Here is an 18,282-nt window from a genome sequence, read left to right as displayed (position 1 = left end):
CAGGAGAATGACAAGTTAGGGCTCAGGACTGACTCAGGAAGGCTGACTACGGGGGTGCCTCAACGTCATGTCTCACCTGGTTCTCCTTTTCGACGTCAATAGTTCAAGCACAAAAAGTCACTTGTCTCTGGTAGTGGCGATGAAGAGTCAGATTCGTCGAGTCCGTCATTATATCTAGTCGGATCTATAATATACCCCGCGTCTTGCCCCGCGTTGGTTTTGCCCCTGCTCTAGGGCGATCCCCTTATCTCCTCACTTTCCTTCATACTCTGCGGCCCGAGTCACTGAGTCAGTGCCTAAGAGTAGTGTGCCACGTTCGGAAAACGATGCGAACATTAAACACAGCTATCATTCTAGTAGACTCGTAATCTGACAGGAGCTGACGAACTCTAATCAACCCAAAACCCAGACAGTCGATCAAATCTTCCGCTGCGCGTCGCCATACTTGGCCATTCGCTTCCTCATGTCCTTCATGTAGAACTTGACCGGATACGTTCGGATTGTCCTCGGCATGAATGGGTACGTGGCCTTGGTTAAGACCATGGTCGACTTGTAGAGCCTCTTTCTTCTCTTGTTACTCTTCAACCCATACTCGTCCCTCAGCTTTGGCGGGAGCATCTCCGCCGTCATAAGCCGAAGCGTCGGCATCATCATCTTGAAATAGAATGGCAGCTTGGGGTTGTACAGCAGCTCTTGAGCGACATTCTTCGCTTCATCACAAATCTCAAAGCTCGCGAGCTGCTCGTCCCAGTAAGTCCAGAATGCCTCGCGGTCCTTCGGCCACATCTCCAGCGGGACACGCAGGGATGCCCCTAGAACCACATACTCGCGATAGGTCTGCTCAGCCTTCTCCTCATCCATGACTCCAAATATCTGCTCGTAGAGATCGATGCCGACAGCGTATAGCGTTGCTGCAACCCAGAGCTGCGCGGCAGGATCGTCAGCGGTATAGTCTGGCCCCTGGACCGTGGAATGAGCGCGGTGAACCAGCTCGATAATCTTCTTCTTCTCGGTCGGCGTCGCGAAGAGCATGCTGTAAACGTAGGTCATCGTGGTGCGAAGTCGGTCGACAGGGCGCGACGCGAAGCTGCTGTGGTAGTTGACGCCTTTGGCGACGCCGGGGTGGGCGACTTGCAGCAGGATAGCCGCTGCCCCGCCGCCGAGAATGATGGCTTCACTGATGACCTTTTGGATGTGCTGCGGGTTGTCGAGGGCTGCGACGATGAGATCGGTCTCTGACTGGGTTGGGGGCCCCGGGGGCTTCTCTTGAGAGGACGCAGAGGAGGTCGACATTATGGCGCTTTGTCAGTTATTCAGACTCAAGAACCGAAGACCTTAGAGAAACTTATTAGAGGAGGGGCAAATGATCTGAGCACGATGGCAATCGTGATATAAAATCAGCTTCCATCGCCACGATAATGTGCAACCGTCAGGGCCAGCGGCATCATATGTATATCTCCGACCCCACGAGCCGCGGACCGGGCTGTTGCCGCCCGAAAGCCCTGATTGGCGATTGCGATGCAGGGAACGTATCAGGCGCAGTCGACTCGCCGTATCGAGTCATCCTTGTCAATCATCGTGGGGTATCTTCATGATGAGATATCAAATGTTGATGTGAACGCGGGCGGGGGTGTGGGCGATCCTGCACATCCGGCGAGGAAGGCGAGGCCAATGCCATGAGCAGGTTACGGATCAATGGAGTTCAAAGATAACATGAAGGTAGGAAGGTATTGCGGTAGATAGACAAGGCTTCCCCAGATTAATTTAACGACCCTGTCCGTCAGGGACTCCCATATTACCCCACCGACACCCTCCCTCCTTCCCTTCGCGTCCGCATCAGGCCACTTCTCTTCCCCTCTACCTGGCTTCACCATGGCAGTTGGTGATGCGTACAAGGCCCGACTGGCCGAGAAACAGGCCCTTGAAGCGAACCGCGCACAGCCATCAGGCAAGTCCAAGGCCGTCGGTCCCGGGGCAGAGATCGAGCATGTTGAAGCCGTGGCAGTCGGCGAGGAGAAGCCGAAGAAGCGGCAGCGGCTGAAGCGACATTTTGCAAGGTTCTGGTGTTGTTATCTTCTAGGCGGCATAATATTCCTGGCTATCTTCCTTCCGGTGTTGTATGATCTTGCAACCCTGCTCCAGACTCTGCTCCCCCATAGCCGAGATTCCATGGCACTGATGCAATCCCAGCTTCCTCGTCGCCATCCCTGCCATTGCGCAGCGAATGGTGGACGACACGGATTTGCCTGTTTATGCAGCCCATATTACGGATCCAAAGCCAGACGCTGTTACGTTCACGCTCGATACGGGGCTGAAGATTCCGTTGCCCGGTATCACTGTGAAGCTTGATGCTTTTGAGCTGGACCTGTTCAATCGCGACTCCGACCCGGAAATCACCTATCTGACGGTTCCTGTGCCTGATCAGGCCATCAAAGGAACGACAAACCTTAGCGTTACGAGCGAGGACACCGCTGTGCTTGATCAGGACGAGTTCGTCAAGACGCTGAGCAAGGCTGTCTATTCGAAGCGGTTTACTATGTCCGCTGTAGGAAAGACGACGGGACACCTGGGGGCGTTGAAAGCGGCCATCACGCTTGATAAGGATGTTGAGTTAAATGGTAGCTCGCCGTCTCGCCTTACCAGAGAAAGACTAATAGGAGTAGGTCTCGACCAGCTCAGCGGCTTCTCTATCGACGAAGCTGCTCTCATCCTTCCGGCCATGGCAGACGGGTCGAATCTCCGCGGTAGGGCAACGCTGCCTAACCACTCCGTCGTCACTTTTGCTATGGTACGAAGTCCCAATTCTTAGCTGCTCGACTTTTCTTTTGCTAACAATACCAGGGCAACGTCACACTCAACCTCAAATCCGGCGATATAATTCTGGGTACTGCCCTGCTCCCCGATGTAACCCTTCTCCCAGGAAACAACAGCGTCGGATTCACCGGCAAAGGAGACATAAACTCAGCTCTGAACAATATCGGTCCCATTCTTACAGCTCAAACAGCAGCACTTCAAAGGGGCGAAATCGAGCTCTCCGCATCAGGTAACCAAACGATCTTCAACGGCGAACACATCGAGTACTTCGAGCGCGTCCTGAACAACCTTACCATAACCGCCAGCGTCCCAATCATCCAGATCCTCCTCGACACAGTGGGCGACTTCCTAGGCGAAGAATCAGAGGGAGTAGTCGAGGCCCTGGCGGATATCTTCAACAGGATCGACTTCGGCTCTCTTTTTGCAGGGGTCGACTTCGACAACGTCATCGGAAGCGTAGGTGATATTATCAACAACCTGAATCTAGGCTCTTTGCTCGACGGCGTTGACCTGAACGAGCTGCTTCAGAGCATTGACTGGCCCAGGGTCGTGGATGCACTAGGCAGTATCCTCGAACAACTCGATTTGTCCTCCTTCTTCGACACTCTAGACATCGCGGGGTTGCTGCAGAGTATAGACTGGAATGCCCTCCTGCAAAGCTTCGCGGACATGCTCAGCGATGTAGACTGGGACGCTTTATCACAAACTCTCAACACGATAGTCACGAGCGTCGACTGGGGGGCATTATCCAAACAACTGCAGCCTGTCCTTGACAGCATTGACTTCTCCGCAATCCTATCGAACATTGATATCGGTGCTATCATTGATAGCCTTGCACCTATAATTCAGAACATCGACTTGGGAGCCATCTTCTCCAGCCTAGACTGGGGCTCTATCCTAGAGGGATTCGGATCGATCCTGAGGAATGTTGATCTGGGGTCTCTGTTCGAGAGCTTCATGGCGGGGCTGGAGAGTCTGAACCTGGGTCAACTGTTTAATTTCGATATTGGCGGTGTAAATATCGGCGATGTACTCTCGGGCGTAGCGGATACTGCTAATGGGACGAGCTTGGACGATGCGTTCGATAATTTTATGGATGCGTTGCAGGATTTTGGAAGCGATGATTCTGCGGACGCTGCGGGGGGGTGATACCCTGTGACTACCTCTAATCTTATATATGGAATGTGATTATGATCGTGGTAAATTCGCAGCTAGGCATCTTGACGGTCCACGTAATCTACCCGACCACGGGGGTATCTCCTACTACTTGTCTCGCCGTTGAGGACAAACACGGTATCCTAAATGAACCGAAAGTTCCCGAATCAGACCTTTTCCTGCTTATACTCCGTACACAGCACCACTCTCGAAAAGTCCTGACACCCGATATACATCCCAGCAAGGCGCGACGTCGCACTCGAAGGCGGATATTCATGCTCGAACCCAGGCACTCTAGCATAACGCTGACGAATCCCAGCCCCTTGAGAAGACTTCGCACGTGCAGCGGATGCCTCAACTCCGGGCCATAGGTTCCCGTTCTTCCATTGAAAAACGGACAGAGTGTTCCCGTTCTCGCGGCCCAGTGCTGTGGGAGCAGGAAGGTTAATGTTAAGGTTATTCAGCCTGCCTCCACCATTGTGGCCCTGGACATCGACCTCGAGCTCGAAGTTGAGTTCTTGAAGCTCATGGTTGGACACTATAGCTGACATGCCGATGATTCGCGCATTTGGTGGGAGTTGGATTGTTTGTTTTTCAGTTGGAGTCTGGAATGATGAGTAGAAGGAAGAAGAAGTCGAGTAAGTAGAGGAAGCTGGAGATGAACCAAAGTAGCCTATCCCGGCTCTTGTAACATTTGTATATACAAAGGCTAGGCCGACGATGTCCTGATCCCGAAAGTAGGCTTCGGCTGTAGCGACGGTCACGGTCTGCCGAAGGCCGTGGGCGTGACTATTGCTATGACCATGGCCATCGTCATTATCGGTATGATTGCGAGGACAGATCTCAAGGTAAATTTTCAAAATCTGGTCAGTGGAGGGCACTTTGTGGTACGTAGACCATCTGCGCAGCAGCAGCAGCCTTCATTTGGCCTTCGTATTTGGAGGAAATATCTGCCCGAACGCGTTCGCAGGATTGGTTTCAAGATCCATGATATGGCTATGAGCTTCTCACCAGTTTGATTGTCGCTTTGGTATTGTAGCTGCAGGGTCCTCACCCTCAAGGGTGGAAGAGAGGGACCGTGAAGGCGTGGAGTCTTGTCCTGACTAAGTGTTACTCTGCAAACGAGATATCTCCATATATATGGCTAAGACTTGACCTATCTCAAGCTAGGAGACCCGGTGGGGAACCGAATGGGCGTGAGGAGGATTGCCAGCAGTTGTTTCTTCGCCCTGGGAGGGTTCGAAAATTGAGTCTTCATCATCAAGCTCATCCATTCATTGCCCGACTATAGCTGGACTTGGATGGTCATAATAATCGATCTTCAAGCCCGAGATGCTGTTGGGAGATCGAGATCACCCGGTGCTCCTCTCGATGCTTGGATCTTTCGGACGTTTCGGAGTGACGCGTAGCTCTGAAAATTATCGGGACGCGTATCAATGTACATGTGAAAAGAACCCCCAGTCGTACTCCAGCTGTTCTGTCGGTATTTCGTGGCATGTGGTATCTGCACTACTTGATTCTGGTGTGTTTTGCTCGTCGGAAGCTTGGGATTGAATCCCTACCGACCCAGTGCGCATCTGGCCGTTATACATTCTGTTATACTGCTTAATTGTATACTTGGAGCTGCTTTTAAAGGCTCCTTGGTTACATACCTGTCCAGGGGCGACCATGCCCGTGATGACCTCCCCAGAAAAAGGGAGGGGCTGGATATTCCTCTTACGTGTATATCTCAGGGACGCAAACGTGGCAACTCGCCCGAGGTTTTTTGAAAGCTCCATAGGTTCGGATTCGGCATCCTAGTAGGGGGGAATCTGAATAAGAGGCAAAAACCAACCTGTAAGCCACACAGGCCCTCCATTGGGAAATAGTCCCGACCATCTTCAATAGTACTAATGCGGTTGATACGTTCTCCGCCCGCGCCATTGATAAAGAAGCTCAGGGCACAGCCAATGGTGGAGCCAAAATCCTAGACGTTCCTCCAGGGTGGTGTATTTATATTCCCATTATGGGATAAAAGGTAGATACCATATCGAATACTAGCCTCGTCAAAGGGGAGGAAAGTGATTCTCTGAAACCGCCAAAATCAGTGTTGAGAAGCGGCTCAAAATGTCGAGGAGGCACTGGAGGAAGATTGCCGACCTTCAATCCTTGATGTGGTGGTGCACAGGGTTTCCACAGACGGGGCTGTACTTCATCTGGCTTTTCCCGGGTAGAAGTCTCTGTAGTAGTCTCAGGATACCCGACATCTTCGCCGAGACCAAGTGAGACGACCTTATGCCGGTCCAAACTAGCAGTAAGGAATGCCGCATTGGCAGCCCATGGGAAATGCTTAGGGTGCCATAAGCTATATCTGGTCCGCTGCTATCCAGTCCGAGGAATGATCAAGGAAAAGAAACTTGATTCCCCTAAGCCCTTCCGAGCAAATGCCACGTGCAAACCTTTCAAATCATGTATTGATGAATATCCTATACATTTCTTAGACGCCGGAATGCGATATCCGATCAGGTTGCCGAGTGGGCTAGGATCGACCGAGGACGGCGGAAACAGATTCATTCCAGATATAAACTTTCTGGCGTCGATCTAGACAGTTGAGCTACCTATCCGTTTTTCTCGCTGGGCCTGAGACGAGGTAAACCATAGATGTGTCCTATACTCAAATACCCGACAGCCTTCTTTCAGATGGCTTTCGGCGCTAGTGCTGTCTATCTCACCGGAAAAGGAGCCAAGTTTCGTCATGAACCGGTCATTCGAAAGCCCCTCCGCGCCCATTACCTCAAAGCAGTCGTTGCCTGTGGGTTGCTCCAGACATGCTAGGCCGCTTGGGCCGTCCTGTAGAATAGTCGACTCCAACTCAACAAGAGCAGCGATCGGTTCAAGGAGCAGCCGAATTCTCTTGCGGTTGACAAGAGAAAAATTCCCGGACCTCAACAGTAATCTGGTACCAAAGAAAAGCCGAGAGCAATCTCGTGTATCCGTGACACTTAGTTCTGGGGATAGGAAGTCAGCCTCCTGTCCAAGATGAAATCTACTCCGCCAGTACGACCGTGGAAGTGTAGCAGGGCTTGCATGTATAGCCAAAGTAGTATCCACTGGCCATGCTCATCCGGATAGCTTATGTGCTTGTGCCGCACCCCCATAATCATGAACAAATTGGAACACGGACGATTCGACGCAAGGAGTATAGTGGAGCTGGGTGTAAACAAGCTCAGCAATATCCTCTTCATCCCGGAGGCCGTCGTCTTTACGATCAAGCCGGAGGAGAAGCAATGCCCAGCAGGAGTCGTGGAAGGCAAAGCACCAACAGCAGTCTTCCGTTATTCGACAATTGTTCCATGATAGGAGGTTATCAATCTTGACATCAAGACTGATGCCTGTCAATCGGCGCTGCAAGGCGGCTCCGGCCACGTATTATTCCCAGTCCCGTTATCGAAGCACGGTTGGTAGTCGAATCGGCTAACTTGTAGATGCCTCGTATTTCGACATACCAAGGCCAAGCTTGGGTCAACGGAGAGTCTGGGTCATCATCAATATTGTTCTAGGGATTGTAGGGATCAACCAGCATAACGGCCCCGCAGAGCGGGCAGTAGACGTCGACAGACATCGGGTTAGAGTGTAGCTCGAGGAGCTCCCAAATGGCAAGATCTGGGACAGGGCCGGGGACTGCGTAGAGGATTAAGAAGAAAGTCGAGGCCGAGGGAATGTAGTTAGGTCCCTGTGATTTTGCTCAAGGAAGGAGAAGCGGCGGGTGGGATGGAGGGAGGAGTGGCAGGAATACTTGGCTGCATAACTTAAGACTGAGCATAGTAATGCAAGATGACTCAGCAGACCTATCATGCACAAATCAGCTTCAGATCTCCCGCGGGCGCCGCGGTGTTCCTTCCTCCTCACACTCAATCCCCAATTCAAGTCACAACGCACGATCAATGGCCGCTGGAGCTTCGTCTGCAGATACCCCTCGGAGCTTTCGCGTGCGGGCGGTACATCTTCTCTCTTCTTCGTTTGCATCTCTTCCCAAGCTGACCATTGCAGTGCGACAATTGCCGCCTTCGAAAGGTACGGACGGACAACAGCCCACGACACATTCGCTGACCACCTCAGATCAAATGCGACAAGTCGGCGCCGTGCTCAAGCTGCACTGTCCTCGGCATCCCATGCAGTGCTGGAAGAGGAGCACCAGCTGCAGCAGCAGGGCCACAGCGGGTTCAAAATGACGACTAGTAAGTGTTATAGACACTGGCACTTCATGGCAACCCTGCGTTAATGGTTCAAACACTCCAGCGAGCAAAAGTTCCAGGCGATCCAAGAACAACTCAACACAATCCAGCAAACACTTCAGCAGATCTCGGCCTCAAACCCTTCCCAGTCCCCGTCCGCGACTCCTGCTCCTGCTCCAGTGCCGACACTCGCGCCATTCAGCCCAGCACGACAAACGGTGCCTCCATTCGAAGGGCAATCTTCATTCCACCATGAGACGCTTGTTGCTCGGGATGCGGCCCTCTCAGCGGTTGTTGCGGCAAGAGGTGGGGAGTTGAATGACCAGGTTTCGTCGGCGCTCTCTTCGCTAAAGGATAGTCTGAATCGGGACAGTACGCCAGGTCCTGCTGGCCCTTCGTCTGAAGCACGGGCTCGCGAGCCGTTGCTTCCTGTGGATCTTGTTGTTGCGGTTGTCAAGAAGGTCAAGGGTAGGTGGAATGACCCTTAACTAGTAACTGGGGTTGACCGGAGTCGCAGCGCATCCTCCGTTTTTCCTGGTCAGCCAGTCGTGGAAGGAGACTCGGCAGCTAGAATCGCTATGCCAGTCGATTTACTTCCCCATCGAACCGATTCCTGCCGGGGCGACGACGCTGCTTCATGGGTTACTGTACTTTCTTATCCGGGACTACATCCATGAGGGAGAACCTGATCTTGCGCACTTCGATTTATCATCGAGCAAGACGTTCTGCGAGCGAAACTTTTCTATTGGGCTGAATAGCCCTCAGATACTGACTGATCCCACGTTAGAGAAAGTGCAAGCACTATTGATCGGAGTGCGTCCCTCAATCTGGTAAAACACAGAGCGTCTCTGACAGTCTCAGATCACCAAAGCGCAGGAAGAATTCGACGTCCAACGCTGCTGGACATACCTTTCCCTCGCCTTTAACATGTGCCAAACATTGGGCCTCCACCGAAACACCACCTCTCACGCCGACCCGTTCCCTGTCGCCGAGTCCAAGCGTCACGCCTTCTGGTCTCTTTACACCATCGACAAGAATGTTGCGCTGAACATTGGCGCCACCTCGCACTTTCAGGACCACGATATAGATGCGGACTTTTATACACCATCTACCGATCCGAGGCAGCGCTCGTGGGATTTGATCAACCTTGCTACGGTGGAATTTGCGAATATACAAGGGAAGGTTTACGACCAGTTATACTCTGTCTCTGCGACGAGAGCGTCGGAAGAGGAGCGGTTAGGTCGGGTCCAGGCTCTGTCAATGGACCTGATGGCCTTGAGGAACAAATTACTCGAGGTAACTACTCCCTCTTTGCCATCATGGTACTAACCGTCCACTAACCAACTTCCTTATTTGTGTAATAGACCGACATAACCGGTGCCTTCCATTCCGCCTCCCTCCACGGCTGGGCCGCCTGTGCCGACTTCATCGCCTACTCTGTGATGACCGTCATATACCGCGCTCAGACGCGCGCCGCAGATGCCATGGCCGTCTCGTCGCAATGTTACGAGGCAGCATCTATGGCCCTGCACAGCCACCTCAAATGCATCACGTACTTTCGTGATCGGGAAAAGCACAAGTTGAGGGAATATGTCAATTCGTACGCTCCCTTCCATCCGTCTATGGGCGACTGAACACGAAGCTAATGGTCGATGACGCTTGACAGAATTCTATTATACCCTTCCTTTACCCCTTTCATAATTGTCTTCACGCATGCAATAACAACCACAAGCACCGCCGACCTAGCTCTCCTCCTCGAGACCGTCAGATCGCTCGAACTTATAAAAGGAGTCTCCCGCGGCTCAGAACACCTCCACTCAATCTGCGCCTCGTTCGCGAAGACAGCTCAAGTTCTCGTTGAAACTCGTCAGACACTTACAGGGTTAGCGCAGAACGACGATGGGAGTCTTTTCATGCCTGCAGGCTCTGGTGTAGGTGATATCGCTTTGCCTGTTGATGTGACCTGGCCTGAGGATTTGTTCGAAGGGGACGGTCTAGGCCCGAACGGGCAGGTCGATATCAGCATGTTTTTGAATGAGTTTGTTGGTGGAAGGTCGGGATTGGATATTTTGAGAGGTGGGAGATTCGGGTAGCCTGGTTTTCATGTCAATCTTGGCAAGAAACCGATTCTGGGGCATCGTTCGGTCTCTTTCAGAAGGCTCATCCCGTCCCAGGTCCACGGGAGTCTAGACGATCGAGCCGTCGTCTTGGAAGAACACCAAATCATGCACCATGGCTGCAGCATCTCAACTAGACCCTCGCGAATTTCCGAGAAGGTTACATCGTCATTAAGGCAAAGCACCCGAAGCAACGAGGGATCCAGATCCCTGTCTTCTGACATCGCGTACATCCCACCATTCAGGCCAAGTTTACCGTATGATTATAATTTAACTATCTATCCATATTATCTCCCGCCACAAAGTCCTCGAGTAGGCCAATTGCACTACATGGCATAACCCAAGGCCCCTCTACTCTACCATTCCCACACTCTTAAGCACACACCACAATGCAATCACGCTACCAACTCCACATCATAAATCCCCAAAACGACCCTTCCTTCCCCGAGCTTATGAAAGTCCTCTGGGAGTCCTTCGAAACACCCTACCAAGGCCTCCTCCGCCTCTTCTTCCCAATCCTAGACAATGACCGCGCAAAAAGCCTCGAGTCCTGCATCGCCGGTCAGATCGAGGAGTATACACAGTCCCAGCCGAGCTTGATCTGGGTTGCTGTTGTTGATACGCATGCCGAGGGCAGGATTGTTGCTGGCGCGAAGTGGTTCTTCTACGATGAGGATCCGCATCCTCACAGCAATGCGGAGGAAGAGATTGTGGCGGACTGGTTTCCCGAAGGTACGATTGCGCGTGAATTCGCGACGCAGACGGTCCGTCTCTTTGAGAAGCCGAGGTTGAGGCTCGCGAAGGGGCCGCATGCTTGTATGTTTACCCACCTACCTCATCCTCATCCTCATCCTCATCCCTTCCATTCTCTCACCAACCCACGAACTCATGAATAAAAATCCAGTCCTCCATATCGCATTCACACACCCCACTCACCGCGGAATGGGCCTCTCAACCCTATTCATGGAATGGGGATTGCGCCGTGCGGATGAAAAGGGTCTACAGACGTGGCTGGACGCATCTGAGTTTGGGCGGCCCGTTTATGAGAGGTGGGGGTTTACGAATGTTCTCTCGAACCCGGTAATTCCGGTTTTGGATCCGCAGAGGGAGGCGGATATGAGCCTGGAGGAGAGGGAGGAGTGGCGGGTTTGTGAAAGGGTTATGTTGCCGATTGAGTATACGCTTATGGTTAGGGATAGGAAAGGGGTTGTGGTGGGGAGGGGAGACGAGGTAGAGGGAGAGAAGAGTTCGGGTTTGGGGGTTATCAAGGTGGAGGAGGTGGAACCTATTGTCTGAGAATGCGATTTGGTGGGCTTGTATAGATTTGAATTCATCAGGCCATGATCGGTGAAGGGAAGGGAAAGTGCTCGGGGATGGATAGAGCATCCGCGAAATTGATATCTCAAGCCAAAGGCCAACTATATACCTAGACTTTGGGTACAACCGAAAAAAAAAAAAAAAAAAAAAAAAAAAAAAAAAAAAAAAAAAAAAAAAAAAAAAAAAAAAAAAAAAAAAAAAAAAGAAAGAAAGAAATCTTCAACCGTCACCGTTGACTCTGCACATGTTCCTCAGTAACAATAAACGTCCTTGTCTCCCTGATAATCCCCGCCTGACTCGAGCTCGACTGACTCCCTCGATCCTCAGGCTCCCGCTCCTCCTCCACCCTCGGACTAAGCGGATACCCACCCGTCACTGTAGTCTTCGTCGCCACGATCGGGATATGATCAAGCTCAAGGACAGAATCTTGATCCCGATCGCGATCACCCGCTGTTCCTGACCCTGCCCGTCTCTGAGAGAAGGAGAACAGGTGCTTGGACCGCGAGCGCGATCGCGAGCGTGAATCTTGCGCATTGCTGGTGTTCACCGTATACCGGGTCATCCCGTCTAGTCTCATTCCCGTGGATTGCAGTCTTCGTAGTATCGGCACGAACTGTGGTGTGCTTGCTGTTACGACGCTGAGGCATAGGGCTAGTTGGGTGCAGATTGTTGTGGACCACGTCGAGGAGGTTGCGTCGGGGGAGGTGATGGTGTTGTGGATGAGAATGGCTTGAGAAATGAGGGCGGCGGGGACACTGGAAAGCATTAGTGATAAACAGTTAGCTTCGTTATGTACCTAGATCATGGAAATTCTGAGGGGTGTCTTCTTACACGACCCGAAACAGAAACACCGCCATCAGATTCGACTTTCTCTTCCACGGCGTCTGCACCTTCACCATGACTATCACAGCCTGCGCAATGATCCCGATCTCAACTATGATCATTGACGCTGCGAGATAGATGTACCAAGCCTCCTAAGAATTCAGAACCGATGGGTAGTTTCGTCAGTTGATGACCCGTCCATCGCCAAACTAGCCGCTCACGCAGATACCTAGGGCAGTTGGGAATCCTTACTTACCCGATTGAAACACCGTCCATGAAGATAATCCCATTGCGGCGCGCGGCACTGGAACGCCGATCCGAAGATTCCAACAACCGCGACGACCGCTATAGCGAGTTGCTGCGCCGTGAAGCTGCGGTTGTTGCGGGAGGCGAGGTACTGCACGAAGCAGAGGAAGGAGAGTTGCGAGAGGGCGATGCCGAGGATGTAGAAGATCGTTGCGGTGTACTGGGCCTGTTCATTTCGAATAGATGGTATCAGCATATATACTTCTGGTAAGCCAATTGAATCCATTTGGTATTTCACTTACCTTCAGAACTCCATCTACCTGATTGTCGCTAAGATGTGTGATGGGCCTGCCGTATCCCTTGGCCACGGCGATGGAAACAGCAATGGCCTGGGCGATCGATGCTAACTAGTATCCCGCGAGAGGGACAGTTAGTTAGATTGATTGATTAACCTGAGAGATCGTGGGTGCGGGTTATAGATCGTCTGCTTTTCTGTTCCACAGCTCGCGTTGGCCGATAACGAGTACTCACCATCGCGGACAGGGCATAATAATCATCTCGAAAGAAGGTACCGAATTTCCACCACTTCGTTGCAAGTCGCGCGAGGGTTCCTAGGATTGAAGTCACCAGCAGAAATCGTGTCAGGACAATTACGGCCGGTGCGTTGCTGTCCGGGGGATATCTTGCCATGGTCGTTGGTTGTGGGCAAGTTATGGCATGGGAGGATGGATGATGGAGTGGGGGCTGGTTGGTCTCTGCTTCTATTATATCTATTGAGCCAACTGGAGGAATAAGCAATGTGATATTTTCTGCCCTATTGCATGGGCTTGCATCAGAGTGCAGTGCACGCGGCTCAGTAACCCAGTCCCCCAGTCCAGTGGCAGTAACCCAATACCAAAAGAACCAAGCCAATTCAGTCCAAATTCCCCATTAAGGCCCTCCGAATCTCACCCGGCGAGTCGATCTGTATACATGAATTTTGAACACAAAGTTAGCCCGATCCTCTAGTCAACGCCACGGATCCCAAACAAATGAAATTAGTATCGGGCAATGAGCTCAAATTAGGCGATGCAGTAGCATGATCCTTCGCAACCTGATACAAAACAGACAAGGATGTTTGATTGGCCGCCACCGACATCGTAAGTTCCCAGGGTCTTGGACTTTTGGTCTTGGGCTCTTAGCAGGGTCTGCAAATTAAGTGACACAGTCACTGCGATAAGGATGGGTATTTCTCCGATGCGGGACATTCCACTCCGTTACTGTCTAGCCCTAGCTTCTAGACCGGCACTACTAACATTGGCGACGAACTGTCTTGACTCCAGAGCGCGGGCTGGAAGTGTTGGGGATAGCGAATGCTACATTGTTCCAGGGACCCTTGTCTTAGTCCCGCGCTACCATTATCGTGTATGTTAATTTAATTCTGGTTGGCTTCGAAGGGAGTACGGAGTACGGAGGGTACTACTTACAATGAGGGGCAAAGAGGTGTTTTGTCCGGCAGCATCTCCTTGATCCTTTTATTTAAGATCCTTGTCCGAGTGGGAGTTTTTGCTCTTCAACCTGCACGTCTTGCGGATCGTGGCTTCCTTTTTCTTTCACGTCACTTCCTCTCCTCCGTAGGGCTCGTTGTCTCGCGGCTACCTACTGTTTCTCCAAGATGAAGACTCCCTACGGTGAACCTCATGAGCTACATGGCTCCTTGAGGGATGACGACTCCGATAGTGCCAAATTGGCGCGGATGGGAAAGAAGCAGGTTCTTCGCGTAAGGATCTCCTTTCTACAAAAGCAGATGATTCGTGGTTTGGAAAGTGGCTGACAATAAGTATCTTGGTAATTGCAGCGCAATTTTGGACTGATTTCTATGCTCGGATTCAGCTGTACGATTCTCGTTACTTGGGAGGGACTTACTAGGTGGGTCATATCCTTCAGTATTTGCTTAGGGTACTAACAGCTGTGCAGCTTGTTCCTCCAGCCATTGACAAAGTACACTCGCTCCTTCCATTGAATGTCGGATAGACGAAGCTGACAGTAACAGCGGCGGTCCTGCTGGAGCCGTATACGGCTACATCTTCGTCTGGCTAGGCACTGCATGTATTTTTGTGGTTTTGTCGGAGCTGGCATCGATGTATGTGGCTTTTCCGCGTCCAGTCCAGGCTTCATAATCGCTGACTTGTTGATCTTAGGGCTCCAACCTCCGGCGGGCAGTACCATTGGGTGTCTATGTTAGCTCCTCGCTTCTGCGTCAAGTTCCTGAGTTACATATCTGGTTAGTACTCGATCACTTCCATCTGGGGTTCCAGTCAATACTGACGAGACCTAGGCTGGCTCACCGTAATCGGCTGGCAAGCGACCTTCGCAACAGCCTGCTACCTAACCGGAACGATGATCCAAGGGGCCGCTATCCTCACTCACCCAAACTACGTCCCTGCATCCTGGCATCCGACAATGTACTACTGGGCCGTGGTAGCCTTTGCGGTGGGGATCAACGTCGTCGGCCGCAACGTGCTCCCCAAGCTGGAGGGACTCATTCTCGTTGTCCACATCCTGGGCTTTTTCGCCGTTATGATTCCCCTCGTTTCGCTGGCGGATATCGGCGAGGCAAGGGACGTCTTTACCCAGTTTAATAACCAGGGCGGGTGGTCGTCTGATGGGCTGTCATTCTTTGTTGGACTGATTGGGTGTGTTTTTGCGTTTGCGGGGGGTGATGCTGCTGTTCATGTGAGTTTCTCAACCTAGGTAATCTCCATAATAGGGCTCTGTTGATTGTGATTGGTATCCAGATGTCCGAAGAAATCGAAAACGCCACCGTCGTCGTCCCGCGCTCGATCCTCCTCAGCGTCCTAATAAACGGCTGCCTGGGCTTCGGCATGCTCCTCGCCCTTCTCTTCTGCCTCGGTGACATCAACGCAGCCCTAGAATCCCCAACCGGATACCCATTCATGCATATATTCCTGCACGGCACGGGGTCTCGCGGCGGCGCAGCCGCAATGGCCGCCATCGTGATCGTCGTCTGCATCTGCTCGTCAACTGGGATGATGGCCGCTACCTCGCGTCAGCTCTGGTCGTTTTCACGAGACAGGGGGGTGCCCGGTTGGAAACTCTGGAGTCGTGTTTCGAGCTCTACAGCGATCCCGGTTTACTCGGTTGTGCTTACAACGGCGGTTTCGTTTCTCCTGGCCTTGATCCCGATCGGCTCCGCCGTCGCGTTCAATCAGCTCTGCGCGATGTCGATTTCCGGGTTATACCTGTCGTACATCCTCGTTGCGGCACTTCTCTTGTGGAGACGGTTGAATAACACCATCTCCCCATCCACCTCTATCGCCGGAGGCCAAGATACACCCAGCAACGAACCGGTCAACACAATCGGCGCAAAGCTCGTCTGGGGCCCCTTCCATGTCCCCGGGATCTGGGGCGTGCTGGTGAACGTCTTTGGGATTGTCTATGCGCTTATTGCCGTCTTCTTTAGCTTCTGGCCGACTGTTACGCCTGTGGAGCTGGAGACCATGAACTTTAGTGTTGTTGGAACTGTTAGTGTTATTATACTGAGTATTGTTTACTATCTTATTCGGGCGAGACATGTTTATGATGGGCCGATCATTGAGACGATTGGGTATTGATGGATGGATGCGATGCGGGTGCAGCTGGGGTTCTTGGGGCTTCGCCTTTGGTTCTGGGCGTCTGCGGACATATTTACTGTATGAGGGCTCTCTGCATCTACTGACATGACTGTACATAGAGTTCGACAAAAGCCCTATACCAAGCTGAGTTCACGCGCACATTGAAGCTCGTCCCTAAAGTACCTAGAGTCCTACACAACCACAAACCACCTCTCTCCATGATAATCCCCCGCCTTAGAAGACATACTTCGAGCGTTATCAGCCTTCGATCCAAACAAATCAGAGCGAATAAAGGATGTTGGTATATACTCACCGGAATAAACAAATACGGCACCCTCTTCTCATACTCCACCCAAGCCTCTCCATACCGCTCACGACACCGCTGGATATCCCTCCGCGCGCGATGAATAATCATAACAGTGAAGAAGATCGAGTAGAACCAGGGAAAGGGAGAGTCGAAGCCCGTAATCAGGCCCCACGAGAAGGCGAAAAACCAGTCGCATGTATAGTGGATCTTGCGGGCGATGCCGTCTGTCATAAGTCAGTTAGCCATCGCAACGACGTGCTTGTTGTTTTCCTGGGAAAAGTAATTAGGGAGTGGAAAAGAGCGAACATACACCACCCATCACAAAGGATAACAACTCCATCCTCAGTCCTAATGGTTTCCGGATTCCGGACCGCACGCCACGGAAGCTGCGGGAATGTCTTGCGCGTGACCTTTGCGCCGCGCTCTTCAGCGCGGAAGATGTTCTTCTGGCTGTTGCAGGTGTCCCAGATCCAGTACATAAACAGATACAAGCCTGTCCAGAGAATCAGGATCGTGCGGTTCCAGTGGTACGTTGAGGGGTCGTGGTTCGCTAGGTATAACGTGCAGTGGCAGTAGCTTAGGGGGACGCCGGCGAGGTTCCAGAAGATTAGCATGAAGCCCCATTTTTCGTAGTACATATCCCTACCAGCAAGTCAAAGTCAACGTTTGCAATCCTTTTCCTCTTCCGGGACGTAAGGTGAGTTTATTGGGAATGGCATACCAAGTGGGAATAATCAAGTCCTCAGCCTTTGAGCAAGCATTCGCATACAGGAAATGCGCCATCAGCATGAAACAGACCTCGCCCGAGACGAATCCCAGCTCTTCGTATTGTTTCAACGCGGTGGCGAGCGTCAACAGAAACAGGATAAACCAGGGGATCCGGACTTCGAAGAACATTTTCATGTCGATCCACTTGAAGAGTCTGGGGTTGAGCTCCGCGCCCATGAAGAAGTCGTATACGTGCGATCCCGTCATCCGATGTTGCACGCCTCTTGCGAGTGCCGAGATATATGCGATTATCGAGACGATATACCCTGATGCTATCGCGACGGACATGATCGGTCCGAACTCCGTGATGAGTGTGTCGAGTCTGAAGAGCCCGGTGAAGTGGAGGGCCAGCGCCAGGGCGATGGTGACATACCAGCTCCAGACGGCAGAGCAATAGTATGGAAGTTGGTATCCGTTTAGGTGAGGCAGGGGCTTGCCGACGCGGTAGACGCCCGGGAAATAGAGGTATGCGAAGCCCTCAAATGTCAGGTAGGTCCAGTAGATGATCCAGGCTTTCTTATGCGGGTATGCGTGTGTATAGGCGAGGTCGATGAGATGGGCGAGGAACTCAGTAGTGGACTGGTCGGGTTCAGGGAGAGGAAGCTTGCCACCGTACAATGTTGCGCCAATGTACATGTAGTACATCAGCAGCGGGAATCCGATCATGAGGGCTGAGACGCCAATGGGGCCGCCGAACTCAAAGTGTGGTTTTTCGACGGAGGCCGTCGATTTCTGGTCATGGTCATGGTCATCATGGTCATCATGGTCATGGTCAAGGTGGCCATTGGAGCGCCGGTTTCTAGACATATTGGCGATTCCGGATGATTTTTGGCCGCTCGGAATTTATGCAGGCGACACTTTGGGCCCGGGTCGATTTATATACCCGTCTTCTGGAGACATCGATGGAT

The 18,282-nt window shown here is 52.1% G+C and overlaps 7 protein-coding genes across 7 annotated transcripts; 4 read left to right on the top strand and 3 right to left on the bottom strand.

Moving 5' to 3' along the window:
* Positions 1-394: 394 nt before the first annotated feature.
* Positions 395-1,708, bottom strand: BDV17DRAFT_300212 (oxygenase MpaB family protein). Its single transcript, XM_073764011.1, has one exon. It carries the CDS (start codon positions 1,291-1,293, stop codon positions 418-420), a length of 876 nt encoding a protein of 291 aa, XP_073612527.1. The 5' UTR covers positions 1,294-1,708; the 3' UTR covers positions 395-417.
* Positions 1,709-1,804: 96 nt separating this feature from the next.
* Positions 1,805-3,963, top strand: BDV17DRAFT_300208 (DUF3712 domain-containing protein; the record flags this gene model as incomplete). The annotated part of the gene is made up of 4 exons (XM_073764010.1): positions 1,805-2,117; positions 2,191-2,618; positions 2,664-2,788; positions 2,842-3,963. The coding sequence occupies exons 1-4, from the start codon at positions 1,873-1,875 to the stop codon at positions 3,961-3,963; spliced, it is 1,920 nt and encodes a 639-aa protein (XP_073612526.1). The 5' UTR covers positions 1,805-1,872.
* A 3,929-nt stretch (positions 3,964-7,892) lies between these two features.
* Positions 7,893-10,520, top strand: BDV17DRAFT_300205 (transcription factor domain-containing protein; the record flags this gene model as incomplete). The annotated part of the gene is made up of 8 exons (XM_073764009.1): positions 7,893-7,946; positions 7,999-8,022; positions 8,068-8,186; positions 8,248-8,651; positions 8,701-8,996; positions 9,045-9,479; positions 9,548-9,783; positions 9,850-10,520. 8 exons carry the CDS (start codon positions 7,893-7,895, stop codon positions 10,274-10,276), a joined length of 1,995 nt encoding a protein of 664 aa, XP_073612525.1. The 3' UTR covers positions 10,277-10,520.
* Positions 10,521-10,616: 96 nt separating this feature from the next.
* Positions 10,617-11,769, top strand: BDV17DRAFT_271599 (putative GNAT family acetyltransferase). Its single transcript, XM_073758804.1, has 2 exons — positions 10,617-11,116; positions 11,205-11,769. Exons 1-2 carry the CDS (start codon positions 10,690-10,692, stop codon positions 11,594-11,596), a joined length of 819 nt encoding a protein of 272 aa, XP_073612524.1. The 5' UTR covers positions 10,617-10,689; the 3' UTR covers positions 11,597-11,769.
* Positions 11,770-11,798: 29 nt separating this feature from the next.
* Positions 11,799-13,762, bottom strand: BDV17DRAFT_271592 (uncharacterized protein). The gene is made up of 5 exons (XM_073758803.1): positions 13,217-13,762; positions 12,988-13,092; positions 12,696-12,911; positions 12,449-12,591; positions 11,799-12,372 (listed from the first exon to the last, which is right to left on the bottom strand). Exons 1-5 carry the CDS (start codon positions 13,373-13,375, stop codon positions 11,844-11,846), a joined length of 1,152 nt encoding a protein of 383 aa, XP_073612523.1. The 5' UTR covers positions 13,376-13,762; the 3' UTR covers positions 11,799-11,843.
* A 457-nt stretch (positions 13,763-14,219) lies between these two features.
* BDV17DRAFT_180261 (putative GABA permease) lies at positions 14,220-16,447 on the top strand. The gene is made up of 7 exons (XM_073754932.1): positions 14,220-14,444; positions 14,523-14,593; positions 14,642-14,665; positions 14,718-14,807; positions 14,866-14,948; positions 15,003-15,400; positions 15,463-16,447. The coding sequence occupies exons 1-7, from the start codon at positions 14,340-14,342 to the stop codon at positions 16,297-16,299; spliced, it is 1,608 nt and encodes a 535-aa protein (XP_073612522.1). The 5' UTR covers positions 14,220-14,339; the 3' UTR covers positions 16,300-16,447.
* Positions 16,448-16,533: 86 nt separating this feature from the next.
* On the bottom strand, positions 16,534-18,181 carry erg4A (c-24(28) sterol reductase; the record flags this gene model as incomplete). Its single annotated transcript, XM_073762802.1, has 4 exons — positions 16,534-16,545; positions 16,613-16,830; positions 16,917-17,248; positions 17,328-18,181. The coding sequence occupies 4 exons, from the start codon at positions 18,179-18,181 to the stop codon at positions 16,534-16,536; spliced, it is 1,416 nt and encodes a 471-aa protein (XP_073612521.1).
* Positions 18,182-18,282: the final 101 nt, after the last annotated feature.

The sequence above is a fragment of the Aspergillus undulatus genome, assembly GCF_047715775.1.
Source record: "Aspergillus undulatus strain CBS 261.88 unplaced genomic scaffold BDV17scaffold_51, whole genome shotgun sequence".
NCBI classification, from domain to species: domain Eukaryota; kingdom Fungi; phylum Ascomycota; class Eurotiomycetes; order Eurotiales; family Aspergillaceae; genus Aspergillus; species Aspergillus undulatus.
This window is presented reverse-complemented; position numbering and strand designations above follow the sequence as displayed.

Bases quoted from the DNA above. Each gene is read 5' to 3' on its own strand.
- BDV17DRAFT_300212 (XM_073764011.1), bottom strand. From the start codon at position 1,293: ATGTCGACCTCCTCTGCGTCCTCTCAAGAGAAGCCCCCGGGGCCCCCA.
- BDV17DRAFT_271592 (XM_073758803.1), bottom strand. From the start codon at position 13,375: ATGGCAAGATATCCCCCGGACAGCAACGCACCGGCCGTAATTGTCCTG. The intron at 12,912-12,987 runs GTAAGTGAAATA...CGAAATGAACAG, and splicing joins AGGTAGATGGAGTTCTGAAG to GCCCAGTACACCGCAACGAT. The intron at 12,373-12,448 runs GTAAGAAGACAC...AATGCTTTCCAG, and splicing joins GTGTTTCTGTTTCGGGTCGT to TGTCCCCGCCGCCCTCATTT.
- BDV17DRAFT_180261 (XM_073754932.1), top strand. From the start codon at position 14,340: ATGAAGACTCCCTACGGTGAACCTCATGAGCTACATGGCTCCTTGAGG. The intron at 14,666-14,717 runs GTACACTCGCTC...TGACAGTAACAG, and splicing joins TTCCTCCAGCCATTGACAAA to CGGCGGTCCTGCTGGAGCCG. The intron at 14,808-14,865 runs GTATGTGGCTTT...TGTTGATCTTAG, and splicing joins TTGTCGGAGCTGGCATCGAT to GGCTCCAACCTCCGGCGGGC.
- BDV17DRAFT_271599 (XM_073758804.1), top strand. From the start codon at position 10,690: ATGCAATCACGCTACCAACTCCACATCATAAATCCCCAAAACGACCCT. The intron at 11,117-11,204 runs GTATGTTTACCC...ATAAAAATCCAG, and splicing joins CGCGAAGGGGCCGCATGCTT to TCCTCCATATCGCATTCACA.